This window comes from Echeneis naucrates, chromosome 24 (genome assembly GCF_900963305.1).
Source record: "Echeneis naucrates chromosome 24, fEcheNa1.1, whole genome shotgun sequence".
Lineage (NCBI taxonomy): Eukaryota > Metazoa > Chordata > Actinopteri > Carangiformes > Echeneidae > Echeneis > Echeneis naucrates.
In genome coordinates this window covers 5,556,884-5,577,314 of record NC_042534.1, presented here as the reverse complement: position 1 = coordinate 5,577,314, position 20,431 = coordinate 5,556,884, and the positions used below count along the sequence as shown (strand labels likewise).

The following is a 20,431-nucleotide window of genomic DNA, read 5'->3' as shown; positions in this document are numbered from 1 at the left end:
CAATTCGGTTTATAACTATATTCATCTTAATTCCCGGTGGACATATCCATGTTGTTACAGCTAAAGAGCCTCGTTTTATTAAATCTAGTTAGTATTAAAATCTTCATTTAAACTTTGAGGCACCAACAAAAAGCGTAAACGTGCTCAGTGAGCGTCGAACAGGACAACAGCTTATTAATAATGTATCAATTTGTTTATTTCTCGGCCTGTCGTGTCGTAAACAGCAGAGGGACAATGATCAGCCACCGCAGCCGGAGTCTGTTCGTCCTCACCGGCTGCTGTCACAAAAACTGTCCGGCGGGGGTTAACCTAACGGCGGTTACACAGTGCGGGAAATAAACGTTAACTCAACCGCCCATTTGCTCAACGGATTTTTTTTTTTTTTTTTAACAACGGCTTTTTTTTTTTCTCTCTTTTTTTTTGGGCTGGTTTTTTTTTTTACCCACAGTCATGTGATTGTAACGTAAAACCCCTAACCGGAAAACACCGACGGACGACCCTCTCCGCCGCCAACGAATGCAGCGTTTGCAGAGAGCAGTGCTGTGTGCCGTGTGCGCCCAGAGAGGACGGAGCAGTCCCCGGTAACGAACAAACAACTCCTCCGGAACAAGCGGAGCGCAGGTACGTCTGTCCGGAGCTCGGTCCCGGCCGCTGCCTGCCGGCGCTGTCGGCTGATTTCGGCTACTTGCGGGCTGGTTTCTTTAATTATTTTTTGTTTGCTTGTTTGTTTTCTTGTTTTTCCACCAAGTGGAATCGTCACGGGGAAGTTAAACGAGACGCGTTCGTGCCCGGCCCCATCCCCCTTGCGTCGCTCGCTTCCTTCACCTCCTTCTCGTGTGTGTTGTGTGGGCGCGCCTGAGCGGGTGCCCGGGCGCGCGTGCGCGCGCGTCCGCTTCCTCGCGCTAGCTGTAGCAACTGAGGGACCCGAGGCAGAGGTCGGTGGGGGCGCGCTCGTTTTGTGTGTGTGTGTGTGTGGATTTTTTTTTTTGTTTGTTTGTTTGTTTGTGTGTTTGTCCCCCACAGTTGTATATGTAAATTCTGCCCGGTCGTATTCTTGTTGGGCAGTTTGATTTCCGCAGTGTGTTTCCTTTCCCCGCGTGCCTCAGTCACACGCGGTTTTAACGGCGAATAACAGACAACCGTACTACGGAAGTAGCTGGTCCACGTGTCTACGTTACATCAGGGGCGGTGCTTTATTGTTGCAAACGACTTAACTTACCGCTTCGCGTCAATTCAAGGTGCTCGATTTTGGCCGAGTAGTTGAGTTTATTTATTTATTTATTTATTCCCCCTCTCTCTCTCTGACATGCCTTTCCCATACCGGATCTCCAGATCCCGCGGATGTACAAAACACGCGTCTTCCGGAAACACTGACAAAAACAAATGTGCTGTACTAACTACGAATTTGTTCTCCCGCTTCACGTTAGTATGATGTAAAGAGATCTGCTACATGTCTGCAGGTAATAAGCTGCCTTATTAGTGTGTTTCACACGTGTACAAGACATCAGATTTACAAATGCGTCATCTTTTTATCTCATTAAAAAGTGAAGCAATTCCAGGTTAAAAAAATGAAAAGGAAAAAGACAGGAAACAAAACAATTCTGTTTTTTATTCAGCCACTGTACAAGTCCACTTTCCTTCTCCAAACTGAAATACCAATTTGTTTCAAATTTACAGATAGGTTAAAATGAATGATGAGTTCTTAGTTTGTTCTTCCTCATTGACATACATGGGTTGGAAAAGATAATAAAATACCTTTAAATATGACAAAACAGCTGGAACAAAATAAGCATCATAGTTTTGTGAAGGTGGGATGTTTTGCAGATGAATTTTAACAGACATTTTGTAATTATCGTAGCAGATGTTACAACTGTGGCAGGCAAATCTGTTTGAATGAATTTTGAATAATTACAGTACATTATCTGAGGATCGAGAACATGGTTGGCAATATATATAATTTCCGCTGTACCCTCCTCGCACAAGTTGCGGAAACTTGGCCTTTTCCTGGAGTGTGTCAGTGCCAGTATCTTTGCACTCTGACCTCTCTTGATGAAGTGCATATGTGCAGAGGGCTTTTCAGTGTTTTTATATACAGCGGAGGTACACAGCACCACAAAATTCTGACTCATTAGATTAAGTATCCAGCATCTTATATTATGCGTTTTTGTTTTTTTTTTTACCCATGTGGGGTGGAGAAAGTGAGAGAGAAAGAGGATTCCCCCCAGCCTTTTCCCTAATTCCCTGCTCCACTCGAAGGGGCTAGAACCAGTTCTGCCTTAGGAATGTGTACCGACACCCACAGCCCTGATCACGTGATTGCCTGAAGCCCTCATACTCCTCCAGCAACCTTGAGGTCAACAGCACCAATGTCATTGGTCACCAGAAACTGTGGGGCACCAGAGAATTTGGACACTCTGGGCTCCATCAGAACAAAATCAAGAACTGCAAAGCTGATAAACTCCGCTTAATTTACTCAGTGCTGTCAAAGTCTCTTGCTAACGTTTGGTGGCTCTTTAGCCACCAAAATGTGATGTTGACACTGAAGTCAAATGAGGTTATGATTAAAGCAGGATGGACAGATGACACATCAAAGGTGCACATCACATAGATTTCTTTCCCATATCACTGACATTTAAAGAGGTAAGGTAATATGGAACTAAGGTAGTTTCAAATCTATCAAGGCAATCTGTGCAGGAAGCAGGCAGCTGTCTGTGGTTGTCATCCCTTCAGTGTGCTGTTCTTAAAGTTGACAAATAACTTAAAACTAACATTGCAAAACATTTACAAATATTCAGCAACATAATCCAAAAAAAAACAACTAAGATATATTGAGTTTTCTCAGATTCAGAGCATCAATTATTTTCTGTGCTGTTTGTGCTAGGCAAATAGTGTGTTTAGTCCCAGAATAATTCTTCACTGTTATGTAGCCTTTACAAGGTCGTTGGATCACCCCTGTCAGCCTGACTGTGGTCACAATAAACTCTGGTCTCCTTCCAGACAGGAAACTCATTGCCGTGTGTGTGTGTGTGTGTTTCTGTTTCTGTTCATCTTTGTGCAGGTTGAAGAATGGAGTTGGCCAACCATGGTCTTATCCTGCTGCAGCAGCTTAACGCTCAGAGGGAGTTTGGCTTCCTGTGTGACTGCACTGTGGCTATAGGAGATGTGTTCTTCAAAGCCCACAAAGCCGTCCTTGCTGCCTTCTCCAACTACTTCCGCATGCTCTTCATTCACCAGGACAGGTACGGAAGGATTGGTTCGATAGACTCTGTCTTGGTATCAGGTCAAAAAAACTCTCTGATGTGGTCCCATCAGAAAATGTATTTCTGATGTCAACATGTATAAAGGACACTGACTTTCATGTTGTCAAACACAGAAGGGCTTCTTTACTTTGAGCACCACAGCTACACAGCAATCTTTTTGGTCTGCTCATCCAAAAGTAATGTTGTTTTGATGATGTTCAAATAAATCAGTGAATCAGATCAAGCTGTCATCTGTAACAGCATAACAAGTGTCGGTGTTCTCTCGCTGAGCTCCCTCTCCCAAACGTGTGCAAGTTTTGATCTGTTGTGTGTTTGTTTTACAGTGACTGTGTGCGCCTGAAGGCTGCTGACATACAGCCAGATATCTTCAGCTACCTTCTCAACCTGATGTACACAGGCAAGCTTGCACCCCAGCTAATAGACCCTGCGCGGCTGGAGCAGGGGGTCAGATTCCTGCATGCCTATCCACTTTTGCAGGAGGCCAGCCAGTCAGTGTATACTCACCCTGAGCACAGTATCAACCTCTCCACCTCCCTCTACGGCATTCAGATCTCTGACCAACAGGTGGCACTGTCAGCCCGACTGCCCACCCCGAGGCAGCTCTCCTCACCGTTTGATGCGGAGCAACTGGCTTCAGAGGGGAAGTATCCACCTTCTCCAGCCGCCACGACTTCTTATGCTAACTCCTTACCGTCCAAGATGGCTTCCTCACCCCCAGACATGGAAGCCTCAACAAGTGGTGCTAAGCCTACACCTGAGGAGGGGGCAGCTGACTTGCTAAGTGCAGGTGGGTCCTCGGCCGGTGCCATCCTCCATGTAAAGCCCAGTATCATGAAGAGGAGTTCTTCCTTTAGGAAGCATTACTCCTGTCATCTGTGCAGAAGCCGGTTCAACCAGAGATGCCTATTGAGAGAGCACCTCCTGCAGCACACTCAGGGCCTTCAGCAGACCCCCACTGAGCCCAGCAACGCACTCTCACCTGTCATGACAGCAGAGCAGAGTGTGCTAGAGGTAGAGGGGGTCCTTAAAGGAAGCAAGCAAGGGTCAAGTACCTCAGTTGCCACTACGGCAGTTGAAATCATCAGTGACAGTGAGCAAACGCCTGTTTCAGGCACTAACTCGGACTCTCCCCGAGCAGAAGTGTCCACGTCGAGCTGGGGACTGGGGGGATTAAATCCTCAGGCCGACACACCTCCTCCATCAGACATTGCTGACATTGACAACCTGGAGAGCGCCGACTTAGACCGGGAAGTGAAGCGGCGGAAGTACGAGTGCTCCACCTGTGGGCGCAAATTCATTCAGAAGAGCCACTGGCGCGAACACATGTACATCCACACAGGAAAGCCCTTCAAATGCAGTGCCTGTGGAAAGAGCTTCTGCCGGGCCAACCAGGCAGCACGCCACGTGTGCTTGAACCAGGGAGCTGACACCTACACCATGGTGGATCGACAGAGCATGGAGCTGTGCACTGCAGGTGATGACAGCAGTCAGATGGAGGCCATGTTCCTGGGCTCTTCCAAACCTTACAAGTGTAACATTTGTGCAACCACCTTCTCCAGCCCCAATGAGGTGATCAAACACCTGTGCTTCACCCAGGGGGCATTAGTGGGACTGCAGGGAAATACAGGGGCAGGGATGCTCCTCCAGCGTGAAGAGTTTTCCAAAGACGAAGGCTCTGATTTGTCCAACTCTGGCACCCCACTAGAACCCCTAAAGACTGAGGAGATCCTCGTAGAGTGATGCCAAAACTGTGTTTCTGTCCTTTTTAACGTGTTCATTTTCTAAATTATGGTTAATGCCTAAGCTAAAGTTAGTCAGGGTATGTATGTTGGACGTTCCCCATCTACTTCAAAAATCTTTTTTTGTTTTTCTGTTTGTTTTTTTTCTTGTTTGTTTGGGGTTTTTTTGTTTGTTTGTTTGTTTTGTTTTTTTTTTTTTTGGACAGAATATTTAAAGAAAATTTGCCTATAGCTCTCAGGAGTTCCAACCAACACCACAAGAAATGCAAATAAAATTAACATTTGGCTCAAGAATAAGATGAATACCAGTGAGGGAGATTAAGTGACTTTTATCTCGTTTCATCTCATTTATCCTAACCCTTTATTTTTGATGTACATTCGTATTAACCTTGTGAGAGGTATGAGACCTTATCTCATGTGAGAATGTACCACATTGTGTTCGCACGAGTCACTGTTGTGGTGAGGCCACAAAGGCAGACTCTCGGTATAAAAGGAAGAGGAAGCAGGGACGGTTCTGAAGGGCAAAGCATGTTGTGAGATGAGTTCAGTCTGCTAGGTCTCAGGAGGAGGAAGAAGAAATAGAAAATACTAACACACTGCATATTCCTAACAGAAGGCCTGATTCTGCACATTTGGGCACATTATAATTCTGTCCAAAATAATGCAGACCAAAAGCAGTTTGTGCTCTGTTTGCTCTTGTCTGACATGTAGGAAAGTGAATTTGTCCTCCATTTATGTTTTGGCTCAGCAGAATCTTTAAGTGTCATGTAATACAGTGACCCTAACCCTGTTAAGTGCTCCCTTCCCTGCAACCTTTTAGTTGTTGATTCTGTGTTTTGTTGAGCAAAGTGTTGTTATGGTTACTGTCTGATGCAGGATATTAAAGCACAATTGCTCATCAATATTAAAATTTAGAATAGACCAGACATTGGTCACGTCACGTCACAAGCAATGATTGAGTTTACAGTTGTGGAACTTCATTGCTTTTTATTTTTCATTTTCATGGTGTTAACTCTTCAAATACTGACTGAAGAAGCAATATGTTCCATCCAGACACATCACATGATCGCAGGCAGTCCTGTATGATATCGTTCATCTCGTCTATGTCATAAGTTGCTTGAATCTACTCCTAAAAGCCCTTAAATTTAGTTTGACATGCTTTTCTAATTTTATATACAGTGCTATATTTACAAAGAAAACATTATATTGCAAAGGTGTATATAAGTAGACAAATAGCTTTCTAAATAGAAGTACATTTGGTTTAACAAAAGTTTTTGTATTAGGGATGGGCATGTTGAATTTATTTTCAGTTTCTTCAAGATGTTGAGTGAAACCTCCGCTTGATTACCATTGTATTTGCTTTATATACGTTATAATTAAAAAGGTTATCCACGATTTTATACCCCCTTTGCCATTGCCAAATTTATACTAATTGCTAACCTTACTCATTTGATGCAAAGGGAAACGTTTTCTCTGTAATGTAGATTAAAAGTATTGTAGACCCTCAGACATTTATATTTGTTCACTAACTTTGTTCAAATTAGGAAATATTAGTCGATGAGAAAGGAATCATTTATTTAAGAAGACAAAAAAATACAAAAGAATATGTGGGTGGAAATATGATGGAATGTGTATGATGTAGAGGTTTAGAGTTTGACTGTTTCACTGAGGCAAGTGGACACGGGGAGAGTTGCCTTTAAGACGAAGATGTCTGCACGAAACTAAAGCCAGACTATCTGGACACTTTATGGAAGTATAACAGAGAAGGTGCTATTTATTATAACTTAACAGCAACATCAATTCTTTGGGATAGCAAGAATGCTTTCTGTGTACTACTGATGGACTGCAAATTGTGAATAATATTTACGTAAATTTCCAATAAATGTGAAGCAAGCAAAGTGGTGAAGCAGTTATATAATTTATCAGTCAAACCCTGTCAGGTATGTATTCAGCTGCGATCGCAGTGAGCATCTTCTATGATTTCTCTGTTACAACCCTGTAATTTAACTAATTAAAAGCTGCAAGGAAAACTTGACATAGGTATTAGGCTGTTTTTCTTGTTCATTAGATGTACATTTTTATGATTCACAGTTCGGGGGAAACTGTCTCACTATGATCATCGCTTCTTTCATAGAAAATACCAAATACAGCAGATTTGCTTTTTTTTTTTTTGCAAACGCTACAAATTCTTCAGGATCTTTTCTAATTTCCAGTTTAAGAAGCCAGAAAAACTGAAGTGAACATCCTAAAGACTAGTTTAACAAATCCCAAATTTTAATTAAATAATTTGGAACCTAACTTAGCAGAGCTTGTTAATGTGTATTTTAAAGGAAACATTTTAAATGTACTCTTGTTTGATCTGTCTACATGTTTCCATCTCGCAATAGTTTTTGTTTTGTTGTTGTGGGAAAAAAATGCCCATCCCTAGTATGTTTAAAGTACATTGTCTTTCTCTGTTGGGCCATTTTCACCCAGGTTGAGTTTTCATCCGCTCGTGCAATTTGGTGAAACTGAGAATGAAGTCCTTCTGACATTACTTATGAAGTGGGATTTTTTTTTTTTTTTTTGTACTTTCAATCTTTGAATAATTAGAATCAGATAGCAGATGCTGCTCTAATGCAGTGAGCCCAGTGTTTGGCTAGATGGAGCTGTTTTTCTTTACTGTCTGCTCAGGTCTGAAGTGAAGGGGAAATCTCAGACCAATCTTTGACCAGTGACGTCTTAACTAGTGTGGTTACCAGTTTTATGAGCCATAAATATAAACATATATAACATTTTAGTTCACATAAAATCATAAAATTGTATCAAGTAACAGGGAAGGATACTTGTTTGTCTTGTCATGGAAATTGAAATGCTGTACTACTGACATTCATTTCTCAGAGTGATACAAACAGTTGTGCGCTTTATAAGTTTGAGTCCTCCCTTGGTTTAAGTAATAGTAACTGAATGGTTGTGTACGTGTGTGTGTGTGTGTGTGTTTAAACATCTCAGTATCTCAGAGAGAGGAGACGCCTCTTCAAATACTCTTTTCTGTCTACTGTTCATCACAATAATCAAAAAGAGCGGGCCCCAATCTGGGATACTTGAGCACACACACAATGACCCCAATCTCCAATGCCCATCGGACATCTACTGTGATCAGTCTGTGTTCTCAGGAATGTGAGTAATTTTCTGTACAAACATAAGTTTTTGGGTTTATTCCTTGTTTTTTTTTCACTGAAGAATGAATAATAAAACGTGTTTTTTATAATTATGGATATTTTTTTTTCTGTCTTTACCTCAGCATCAAAGCGTCAGGAGAAATTCTTTATGTCGGACTGGTAACATGATATTGGAGCTATAAGCAGATAGGAGCTTTCTGACAGTGTGAGTCAACAACTGCTACTTAAACACGTATTACAATTATGATTTACATTTATCAGCATATCTGTGCATGCACCAGCTTTCAGTGCAAGATTCATGACAACATAAGTGGTGGGTTGTCTTTGCCTGAGAGGTTAAAAAAATGATGTACTGCAAAAAATCCAGAAATGAATACAAAGCACACACCAATTTATTAATTTTTTACTTTATTGAATGAAATATAGACAAGTTTCTTTATCCTTACTATTAACAGCTTGGAAAATATAAAAGACAATTAAGATCATGCTACATGAGGATAATGCTAAATGGCTGCAGGTTATTAGTTATTATTACAACAATATGTTTTTAAGTACAGACAGTAGGTACACAATCTGTACAAATGTTAACAGTTTCACAGTTAAGTGTGTTACAAAAAGCAGGGAGAACTAATGGTGGGCAAGTAGCCCAACTAAATGCTTTTCATTATGCAACAAAGTCTTAACTCAGTTATTTTACATCAAGCAAGTGCTGCGGATGTGAAGTAAAGGGAGGTGATGACCAAACGGGGGTCTGTACTTCCTGATCGTTCTCTCATTTGGTCATAAAGCTTGGTGAAATGCCAGCCGCCAAATTAAAATAATAGTTAACGGGAGCACTCACCATTATGATCTTAAAATAGTGCCATTGATTGACACGGCGTGACTTCGTCAAATTTGGTAGGAAAAACACATCCATGTTTGTTTTGGTGGTATAACAGGAGCCGAGGAAGGATTCAAATACTCCTTCAGCCTAAATGATCTCCCTCTTTGCTGTTGATAATGTTCAAAAATAAACCCTGACATCATGACTTAGATTTGTTGAATAAATCAGAGTCACTGAGCGAATGCTTTGTGAAACTAGCTGAATACAGTTTATACAATACAGCTTATCCTGTCAGCAATGGAAACTCCCTGATTTATCTCACTTGATTTGGCTTTTAAATTAAGAGCAAAATTAGTTTTTGATGTTATTTCTGGTACCACGTAGTCCGTCCAACCCAGCGATTCTATTCTCTCCCAGGGCCAATCACTGAACGTTAGCACGTCTAAATGGCACCAGTGACAGAAGACTAAAGGGGGTGCTACCTTTTTGTAAGCAGCAGAGGGTGTTGAATACAGCATTTCATCAGGGAATATAAATAAAGCATCATAAAAAGGTGTTCATCCTCAATACATCTACCACACACGGATGATACATACGTCACACAGTAATGGCTGAACGCTGAACGTGACATGCTGTTAGAGTGTTTCCGTGTATACGTGTCTATCCAGTAATACTCCTTTAGTGTCAAAAATCACAAGTTACTGTTACCAAATATCTCTGCCACATGATCAAATAATGGTGTTATAATGAATATTTTATTGTATTATTACAAGAAACAAAGTGTAACAGTGTCTTTTTCACAGTAAATCAGGCAGTGACTGTTTCTCATCTGAATGAAGCTTACGAAGAATTTCTCTGGGGTGCAGTGTTGAACACATTATGACAAAAGTCAAACACATGGCGTAGTTCTGGTAGATAGCGTCACACTCCACGCCCTCCAGTCCAGATGATGGCTTACTGTCGGTGGAGTCACACTTGTACCATGGTTTGGTTAGAAATGCTACAGGTGCTTGAAATATGACATTTAAAGCTGTGACACACGAGGTGCTTTTACGCAACGGCTCCACATTTGTTTTTGTAAATTCTGCTAAAACGATGCTTCTTCCTCTCACACTTCAACTCACTGTCATGTTGCTTGAAAGAATACCTAATGTTTCACAGCTTAACGTGGGAATTTTAAAGATAGGGAACAATTTCCATACAACAATAAAATGGAACAAAAAATGGAAAAATAAAGACTTAGGGTGAATGAAAGAATACTCAAGATATAAATACAATATACAAGATAATAATCCTCCATCTCTTCACCTTCTGACTCCATCACATTCTTCCTCTATACACAAACACACACACACACACACACACACACACACACACACACACACACACACACAGAGTTACGCGCTCGACCAAGTTTGCAGATGCTCACCTTATACAGCAAGGGCAATTGAAAGTCACTGAGATATTGAATATACATCACACCAATTTGAAGCCAGATGGGACACTTCTGAGGCACATGACATGCATGAGTGTGCGTGAGAGAGTGAGTGAGTGGCTGAGGATGGGGTTGGAGCACAGGTGGGAGGGGAAGTGGAGAGAGTGGCAGAGCTGTCGCTCCGTCACTCCGTCTCTCTGAACAGGCCTCATTCTCAGCGTGTTACCAGAGCAGCCCCCGTCATCTCTCTCTCTCTCTCTCGCTCTCTCTCTCGCTCTCTCCTGGTCCAGACAGTGCGTCTCCCAGGAATTAGTCTTGTATCTTCAGCTGTAGAGCAGAGGAGCAAGAACAGACCATTTTTCTCTGGAGGTGAACACAGCTACCCATCACATGCACACATTACAGACGATGTCTCGAATTTATATAAACTATGACTCACTAATCATTTAAATTCAACCCTTTCAGGTTTGGATTTTAAAGTTTGATTTTAAAACATCCCTTTGTATTTGTATTCTTATGCCACTTCAGGTTTGTTTTAGATGCTTCAGGGCACTTATTGTGTCACTGCTGCTAGCGAGCAGCTGTAACTCACTCAGCTTCTCTCTCTATTCCTCTGCAGAACTGCACGGCTGATTTAATAAATCTGAAAGTGGACTACGCCCAGCCTCTTCCTTCTCTTCACTGCTCATATCAGATGTCAGACGCTGTCTGAAAACATTGTGGCACGTTATAAATCGCTCTGTCCCAGCGCACATATTGAAAATAAATTCAATCAGAGCAAATGAAAGAACACCCCAACTTGAGCTCTTTGAAGCTTTGTAACTGAACCTAACAAATGTGTCCTCCAACATGGTTTCTTGACTCCATACTGAGCCTGTGATGGAAGGAAAACAGGAGGAGGGAGTAGAGGAATCGTAATCAGTCTTTCAGCACGAGTTCATCTGCCCCTCACACACCGCTTCCCTTTAAGACCCCGGCCGACAAAGAAGGGGTCAATGGCGGCATTCCTGCTTTGATATCAAAGGTCCCCTGGTTACTCACAGCCTGAACAAAAGCTTTTTCATCTGGTCAGCGGGCATATCCCCTCCCCTTCTCCATAATAAAAATAGGACCCGTTGATATTTCGAATGAGCCACTATGAGAAGATTGTATGATAGGCCTACAAAGAAATGCAGCAAATACCTTACTTTTTTCTAAAAATAGTGATGCTAATGTAATATTGGACTGCTGAAGAACTAAGAAACACTAATTGGTCATCTCATCTGTTTTTTTTTTACAGCTTTTAAACATCTGTCATGAACACTGAAAGTGTAGATGTTAGGGTCAGTCCCACCTGCTCAGGAAGCTGCTGTGATCTCTGTGGACACCGGCTCGATCTCCTTCACCGCTTCCTCAATCACTTCGATGACCTGTGCCATCACCTCTGCGCATTTTGCTGACGACGCCTTCTCTGTCTCCGCCTGGCTGGGACCAGAGATCTCGGCTGAGGCTGTCACAGCAGCTTCTTCTGACACTTGGCTTGCACTTGCAGGGCTCTTGGCGTCGCTGTCAAACTCTGCTGCAGTCTCTTCTTCCACTGACTCCTCAACCACCTCAGCAGTCTGTAGGACCACCTGGACTGGTGTGTGGATCTCAGGCACTTTCTGTTTGACTTCCTCTGGTTGGGCCTCTGGCTTGGTCTCTTCTGATTGTGGTTTCTCTTCTTCAGCCTCAACTTCTGCATCTGGTTCCTGAGCACTCTCTTGTTCTTTGCTCTGTTCTGTCTTGACCTCAGTCTGACTCACTGACTTTATCTCTATGACTTCTTCCACTACAACACTTTCTTCACTTACTTTTACCTCCACGGCTTGCTTTAACTCTTCCTTGGGTTTCTTCTCTTCCTCTTCACAGGCAGCAATGCTCTCTGTTATCTCTATGGGGATGATGTTGGTAACCTCCATGGCAACATGAAGAGTCTGGGGTGGCTTTGGTGCTGGTTTCTCACATATGATGGGAACAGGGGTCTCAGTGATAACGGGGGCGTCGGCTGTGATCTCAATCTCTTTCTCTGTTGTTGTGATTGCCTGGACTGGTGTCGGGGTGCTGGCTGTTGGGTTGGCAGGCTTTTCGGGTTCTGGCTTGTCTTCGGAAACTTTATCCACGGCATCCTGAATGACAGCCTGGGCGATGACCTTGCTCTGAGCCTCAATCTCACTGGCCTCATGCACGTCTTTGATCTCTTCCACCTTATCGCTGGCCTGCTGAGTATCGGAACAGATCAACACAGTTTCAACAGCAGTGGCCTCGATGATTTCTACAACATCGCCCACCTCCTTGGCTCCCTGGATCTGGTCTGGCTCTTCTGACACTTGATCAGACTCCTGACTGAGGGGGGCAACAATGACCACTGTTTCTGCGATAACAGGAACCACCTCGTTTGGCATGGCGACAGGGATGGCTGGTTCGGTCTCCTCTGTGATGGTCGTCGTAGCTGTTTCACAAATGGTGGAAGATATCGCTTCACCAGTAACCTGAATGACCTCTTTTAAAGATGCGTTTTCTTCAGTGGCAGCAAGTTGCTCTGTTTCCACTTGCTCCTCCTTGGTCTCTATGGTTGGCTCAGTGACTTCAACGCTCTGGCTGCAGACAGAAGTTTCAAATGTGGGTGTAACAGGATTGACTACAGTTTTCAGGGAGTTCTCGCTGAGAGGCAAGGCCCGGATGGACTCAGCCTCCTCCAGGACAGTGCTGACGACTCCGACCTTCTCTACCTCAGGCTCCAAACCCTCACTGCAGGCTTGTAAAGCTACTGCTTCATCCAGCTTCTCAGCAGCAGGCTCTAGGTCAATCGCTTTTACGTCTTGCACCGAGGCAATGTGCAGCAGGTCTTCTCCAACGGTGGCTTCATCTGTACTTGGTGGCTTCTCTTCTGTTGCCACCTCTCTGTTCAGAGCATCACAGACCACAGCTGCAGACTCAACAACAGGCTTCTCCGACTTCTCCAGGGCTACTTCGGCAATCTCCGTGGTGACCAGGCCAGTGCAGATAGCCGTGGCCTCGTCAGGAGTGTGTGGCTCCAGAATGATGTTTTCTTTAGACTCTGCCGTCTCAGTTGGCGGTTCATGCTCACTTGTTTCAGAAGATACTTCTACTGGTACATCTTCGGCGGTTACAAATGTCTGGATTGGAACTTCACTGATTTGAGCCTCGATAGCCTGCACAACCTCCTGGGCAATCCCTGACTTGGGTGCTTGGAGAAGAGGTGTGGTTTCAGCAACTGGAGCCGGAGAGACAGGCACATTTTCAGCTGTTAACAGCATTTGCCCCGGGGAGCCTGGAGCTTTAGAGGGTAATATAGTCTGGCCCTCACTGTCATCCTCTGTAATGTCAGTGTCCACAGACTTCGGCGTGGCAACAGCATCTGCCTCCTCTGGGATGTCGCTCAGCTGATCATGTTTGTCAACAACATCCTCAACAGTAGCTGGAATCCAAGATGGGGCTCTATCTTCAGAGGACACTTTAGCCTGGACTACGGCTGGTTCTGCCGGTGCTTCCTGTTCAGCCTCCACTTGCTCATCGTACTCTGACATGGGAACCACAGCTGGGGTGTCCGAGTCCTCCTCACCTGAGCCCGCTTCAGTGGAGGCCTGTTTTTCAGCCTTCTTCTTCCTGCGCCCAGGGAAGAACTTCCTCAAAGAGAAAGATGACTCATCTTTTGGTGTTTCACCATCTGACTGGACTTGGTCTGCGCTCTCTTCTGGCTTTTCTTCAACTTTGGCCTTATTCTTTGACATAACCATGCGTTTCAGTGTGTCCCAGGTGGATTCCCTTTCAGGGGTGGTGCTTAAAGGTTCAGGAGAGGAAACTACTTCTCCTTCACTCTCCACATTTTGGGATGTGCCAGTGGCAGGCTCAGTTTTTCCGTCTGTTTCTCCATCTGATGCTGCGACAGTTTCTTCAATTTTGGTTTCCTCGTCATCAGAGTCAGAAGTCTTCCTGGTCCTCTTTTTGGGTCCACCCATACACATCAGGGCCTCCCAGGAGACAGAGGTGTCCATTTTCCTTTTGGGCTCTTCAGTGCTGCTGAGCAGTTTCTCTGTGTTTTCAGTCTTTGGTTCTTCTTCTGTTGGCTTTTCCTCCTCAGCAGCCTCCTCGACACTTTTATCTGTTAATGCAGCATTCTCAGAAGGCTTGGCTGGTTTCTCAGCTGTAGCCTCGTCTTCACTCTCAGACGACCTTTTCACCAGCTTCTTGGGTGTTACTAGTTTCTTGAAGGAGGACCACGCAATGATTCCCTCTTTTTTCTTCTCTCCATCAGAGGTAACTTCACTTTCAGTTTCTTGGCCGGACCCATTTTGGGAAACATCCACAGCAATAACATGCTCTCCTGATTCCTCTGGAGATGAGGGCCCGCTGTCAGCTTTAGGGGCCTCTGTGGACTCAGTGGAAGACTGAAGTTCAGCAGCCTGCTCCCCAGATTCAGTCAGTTTGCTTTCAGTCTCTTTCTTGGTCTTCTGTTTCTTAGTTGACAGCTTCTTTAAACCAGCTCCAGTGAAGAGTTTCTTCAGGGGGCTTCCCTGGGGCTTGGCCTTCTCTTGTTGTGAGAGCAGCTCAGCTTCAGCTGCCACCTCTGCTGGAACCTTCTCCTCTTCTGCACCACCTTCTGCTTTTTCCTCCTCTTGTTTGGTCTCGTCGGTGGGGGCTGGTATAGGAGCAGGGGCTTCAACCGAGTCCTCTGGCTCTGGAGTTTCCTCTGATTTTGCTTCTTCAGTAGCAGGTGCCTCCTCTTTGGGTTCTGATTTCGCTTCCTCAGGAGTTGCTGGTGTGTCATTCTTGACATCTTGCTCTGCTTCAGCTTTCTCTTCCTTTTCATCCCCTGCAGCACCACTTTCCTCAGCCTTAGCTGTCTCCTCTTCAACAGCCGCCTCCTTGTCCTCCTCCTCTTTTGGCTTCTTGATGCTGGCTTTCTTTCGCAGGTTGGAGAAGAGTCCTCCGCTGAAGAGCTTTCTGAAGGGGGACACTGTGGTCTCCTGGGCTGGTGGAGACGCTTCTTCCTTCTCAGCTCCTTCCTCCTTCACAGCTTCATCAGTAGCTTCAGTGGTGTCTTTAGTTGGTGCATCAGTTGTTTCAGTTTTGTCTGTATCGTGAGTGACTTCTGCCTCAACTGTGGGCGCCTCTACTTCAGCCTCCTTTTCTTCAGCTGAGCTCTTCTCCTCAGCAGCATCTTCCTCCTTTGCGGGTTCCTCAGTCCCACTGACCTCTTCTCCATCTTTATCTTTGACTGTCAGCAGCTTCACAGGGTCTTTCTCCTCACTCTTGTCCTTCTTCAGAGTGAACTTGAAGCCCACAAAACGGAAGATCTTCTTGAAGCCCACTTCACTGGCATCATTGGGTTTCTCTTCTGCTGCCTTCTCCTCAATAGCGGAGATGTCATTGGCATCAGGAGACTCTTTCTCCACCTCGCCGTTCACTTCAGGGGCTGCTTCATCCTGGACGGTGCCCATAGTCTCAGGAGCGTCCTCCTTCTGAGCCACAGACACACCATCAGGTTGGCCAACTGGGATGAAAAGAAGAGAAAGAGTTGTTGGTATGATATTGGTCTAATTTCTCACTTTGGGTTTACTACTTAGTTCCCATAATATTCTTTTTAAGAATTGTAAAAGTACAAAATGTAAAATTCAATTCAAGAAATTAATGTAACGATGTAACTAATTCCAATCACATTGAAATCTGGTCCCACTTCACCTGAGCTGTGAAAGTATGGGTTAGCCAAAGAAATAAAAGCTTTGGCATTTATACAAATCCCTGCAGGGAGGGAGTGAGTCAGTGTTGCACGTTGAGAGTAATGCGACTGAAAATTTGTAGATCATTGTCCTAAAACGTGTGTTCAGATCTAAAGTAGTTAGTTTGCAAAGGTGCCCTTCTGTGACTCACTTCTAATGTTTTCAGCCAAATTGTTGTGAGCAGTTATACAAATAAGAGATGGATAAGCGGATATATAAGGATGAGATACACAATAAGTCCATTATCTGTGTTTTGACAGAGGAAAGCGTAGGGAGTGATGAACTGCCAAAGTCTGAGGCTTTCCTTTCCTTTTGTTTTCCGCTTTGCTTTCTGCTCATCTTACAGTAGTCTGGAAAACTTCACATCTGATACCACCAGGCTCTCAAAACAAATTCCCAGGACTTTTAATGCTTAGATATCAACTTACCTGATTACACACACAAGGAAAGACAAAGATGCATACAAACTGCCAGAAACTATAAACACTGTGGGAACTACACTGTGAGCTGTCCTCTATGCTTTGCACAACTTAAGCTGTAAAATAGTTTTAATTCAAGTTCAAAAATAAGGCCTTTGATTCCACTTAATCCTATTAATATTATTTCTTGTTGCGTCTGTGTAAGAGTTTTGTCTCACACACAAAAATGTAAAATAGTACACCCACGTCTGTCCATTTTTCTAAATTATAGACATGACACTTCATTCCATTGCACCACATTCCTTGGATGGTTTTGCTTTAAAATAGAAAACGTACATTTAACAGCTCACCTGTAATTAGGTAAAGCCTTTCCTGTAGACTAAATTTGGGTGGCGAAATAAAGAAGTGCTTTCATACACTAATGTTGTTGGTTGGGGGCACGCCCATATTTTATGCATAGATGGGATTTGAGAGGAATGCGAGCTATACTGCTCACTCTACAAAATTATTTTTGGGTGCTCTAAAGATAATCTGAATTTAAATGCCAGGGTAATTCAAGAATGTTTATTTGTTTTTCGGTTAAGCTGTTGCTTGTCTGCACCCGTATAGGATTCAAACCAAACAATACATAGCTCTACTACCCCTCCTTAAAATGAGTCCCAATCCCCTTGACCCAAATTCCACCACAGCAGGATGGATGGGGACCCACCCCCTTCCCAAGGCACACTCATGTAAACACAATAGCCTTCTTACCCTCACTGGCCTCTGAAAATAAAAGAAGGGGCGTGGTTAACTTTCTTATTATCAAGACACAGTGCAATTTGAAGTCTGCTTACTTTACCAAGCACGAAAAAAGACAGAGCTTTGGCAATTTATGAGATGTCACATGGCAGATGGGTACCGCCTCATATGTGTGTTATTTCCACCCTGCTCAGGCCTAGAAAGACCACAGACACCACATGAACACGGGTCAGAAGAGCAAGCCCAAATCTTTATCTACTGTGGTGTCTCAGCTTTTAATTGGCACAAATTTCACCTGGACTGTGCGGTTAGAAAGGTGTGTTGGTGCGTATAATTACACCAGTTCCTCTGCTCTTAATAAAGTTCTGACACAGTGAAGAGCTGTGTGAAGATGGCTGTGTTAATGTGTGTGTGAAGGAGGGGGTCAGACTGGGTATCTACATACCCATGGCCTCGCCATGGATAATAAAACAGGAACCATGTTGATTTAACAGACTACTGGCAGCTCTCCTCTCTTTTTGATCTCTGTTCTCCAGCCCAGCTTTTTTTTTTTAACAGGCATACAACTGTTAACATCCGCAGACTGATATGTTGTGGGGGTGAATGAGTAAATGTGAGGAAGGTTGGGTGGGGGGATGTAACGACTGTACCAGAAAGAATGTGTGTGTGTAAGGGGTGAGACTGCAGGGGGTGTGTGTTAGGGACATTTAGGAGACCTAAGGACAGCCTTGAAGGAGATGAGGGGTGGGGGCTGGCTGCCCTCAGGCCAGTGCCTTAACTCACTTTAGAGGGTGTTACACATCTCAGTTGCACACATTCATAGCTGAAATGCTTCTCCCTGCTGGAGACAGGCCTTGTTTATGTGTGAGCATGTGGTAAGGTGATGCTCTCGTATCAAATATCATTGCCGCGGCCAGAAAAACGATTGTTGTAAATCTTCCCCAGCCTCCAGTGGGATCAGATAACGTCTCTGTTGTGGCTGCTTCACCACTACAACAGATTCATGTCTTAATGGGAGTCCGGGGGGGTGGGGGACACAAGTGAGAGCTCGGTTGCAGCTATTCTTCCTTGACACAAATTTCCAAACTTGGCAAAATATATGCAAATCCTTCTGTAATCTAGTGCCGGGACAGTTTAAACAAAAGCCAAGAAAACACACCAGCACCCTCCCCCAACAAGACCCCAGTCTAGCATCCCCCTGTCTGTATCAAAGGTGTGGTCAGGGTGTCTCTGGCTCCGGGGAATCCAACAAATCAATAGTGATAATAATTATAACACCCACCCCACCACCAACTACCTCTCTGATCCCTAATTAACATCAAGTCAAAGTCTGTTCAAACTACATGCTGTGCTGTGTTATCGATCAATACCAATGTTCTGGCATTCAGGTCATGTACCTGAGGTCACAGTGAAGCAAAACATTCAAGCCCTGCTCCGTTTCAACCATCACTCCCAGTTAGAAAGCCTGAGGAAGTGTCCATCTTGGCATGTAATGAATCCCATACACCCCTCTCCCCTCCCTCACTATCCTCTGAGGCTAAGCTGAACAACCCCACTGGGAGTTAGGAACCCACTCTAACCTAATGAAACAGTTCACATGATGGCATGCTGGCTTGAGCTGACTTATAGGGAGACATGAGCTAAAAGCAGGCTTCGAACATATTTCTGGAAATGTAGCTTCTTATATTTCTATCTGGCAGTCGTCGCTGTGAAATTTTCTTCCCATCAAAATGTTCGGCGGCTGTATGGGATGTTTCCAGCAGTTGGTCAGGCACAGCGGTTACAGCAATGTGAGGATGTTTTTACTACAAGCAGCTATAAAAATTGGATGTTTGGGGGATGAAAATAGTAAGACTTACACATCCCACAAAGTCACTGGTGGTACAAATATGATGGATGAAACTCCAGCTCAGAGACAAAGATTAAATTGTTTCAACCTCACTGGGACTTCATCAAACTAAAAAGAGATTTATTATTTCTGTGACAAGACTCCCTGTTGGTCAAAGCAAAAGCATCTCCCCCTGAAATCCCTCGTTCATGCCAAGACAACTACAAACCCCAATGCTAACTAACCACACCCTCAGGCCAACAATGCCTTCGGCCGCACTCACTCATGCAGAGAGAAACCACTTGCTTTGTTTTTCGAATATATTCTGACAAAAGTCCCAAAAGCCCCAAAAAGTTTTGCAAAGTCCAAGTTTAACTTTGTTCTAAAAGCTCAGCAACAGCTACAAAGCATCATACATGTTTTAATAAATAATTTCCCCACATCATTAAACATTTATATAGAAATTAGGCCTCTGTCTTACCTGTTAGAGTAATTGTTCCAAGCATTGGTGAAACTCCAAAACTCTTTCCTCCAAAAAAGTTGAAATTATTAAAAAAAAAAACTTGATGTTTAAAGAAATCTAAATATTTATTCTTTCCCTTCACTTGTCTGCACTGTGAGCTTTCTTTTTGTGCCTCCGTCTCTCCTAAACTTGGTTTAAAGAAGAAGCTGTGCTTTTTCCCTGCTCTCTCTTCCAGCAGTTCTCAGGCAGTGTGAACAGAAAAGAGGACTCTACACACATTTCAACAAACTGACACACATGTCATGTTAGGACCACCCCTGCCTCCCTTTTCCTCCCACCTCCCTCTTCTTTCTTCAGCTGTTCTGAATGAGTGCACCACCCTCCCGCCCTCACCAAGCCCCCCTCCCCCTGCCTCTTCCCCCTTACTCATCCACGCTCAGACCTTACAGACCTTAGCTTCCAGGCATGGTGACTGCAGCTCATCATGTGATCTGTGAAGGAAGCATTTACTGTCTGATATTGTACATTTTCAAATGCCCCCCCCACTTTACCGGCATTTACGCACCACTTTGCCATTTATACACATTGTATGGGCTTGATAACTTTTGGTCCCGTGTCTTTAATTACTACGTGTCCTGGAAAACCTTTTTCTCATTCTCATATCTTTTTGATTTTAACTTTAAATAATTGTATTAATTTATTTAAATTAAATGAATTTTATTATTCGACACAGTTCATTCCAAAGGCCGACGTCCAAACCATGGATGTGGGAGCCATCAAGTTGCCGCCTGCCCCCTCTG

At 43.9% G+C, this 20,431-nt stretch overlaps 2 protein-coding genes across 3 annotated transcripts in view; one reads left to right on the top strand and one right to left on the bottom strand.

The window, feature by feature from the left end:
- Window positions 1-482: 482 nt before the first annotated feature.
- On the top strand, window positions 483-5,197 carry zbtb2b (zinc finger and BTB domain containing 2b). Its single transcript, XM_029497108.1, has 3 exons — window positions 483-621; window positions 3,059-3,239; window positions 3,584-5,197. Exons 2-3 carry the CDS (start codon window positions 3,067-3,069, stop codon window positions 4,998-5,000), a joined length of 1,590 nt encoding a protein of 529 aa, XP_029352968.1. The 5' UTR covers window positions 483-621; window positions 3,059-3,066; the 3' UTR covers window positions 5,001-5,197.
- Window positions 5,198-8,564: 3,367 nt separating this feature from the next.
- akap12b (A kinase (PRKA) anchor protein 12b) overlaps window positions 8,565-20,431 on the bottom strand; it is a 34,082-nt gene continuing 22,215 nt past the window's right edge. The window contains exons 1-3 of one of the 2 annotated variants that reach the window (XM_029496710.1): window positions 19,650-19,861; window positions 11,752-15,954; window positions 8,565-10,745 (exon numbers count right to left, since the gene is read on the bottom strand). In XM_029496710.1, the coding sequence (XP_029352570.1) occupies window positions 11,756-15,954; window positions 19,650-19,674 (4,224 nt within the window). In that variant the 5' untranslated portion in view covers window positions 19,675-19,861 and the 3' untranslated portion in view covers window positions 8,565-10,745; window positions 11,752-11,755. Of the gene's footprint in view, window positions 10,746-11,751; window positions 15,955-19,649; window positions 19,862-20,431 lie in introns of those variants that run through there. The other variant, XM_029496709.1, reaches the window with a different exon arrangement.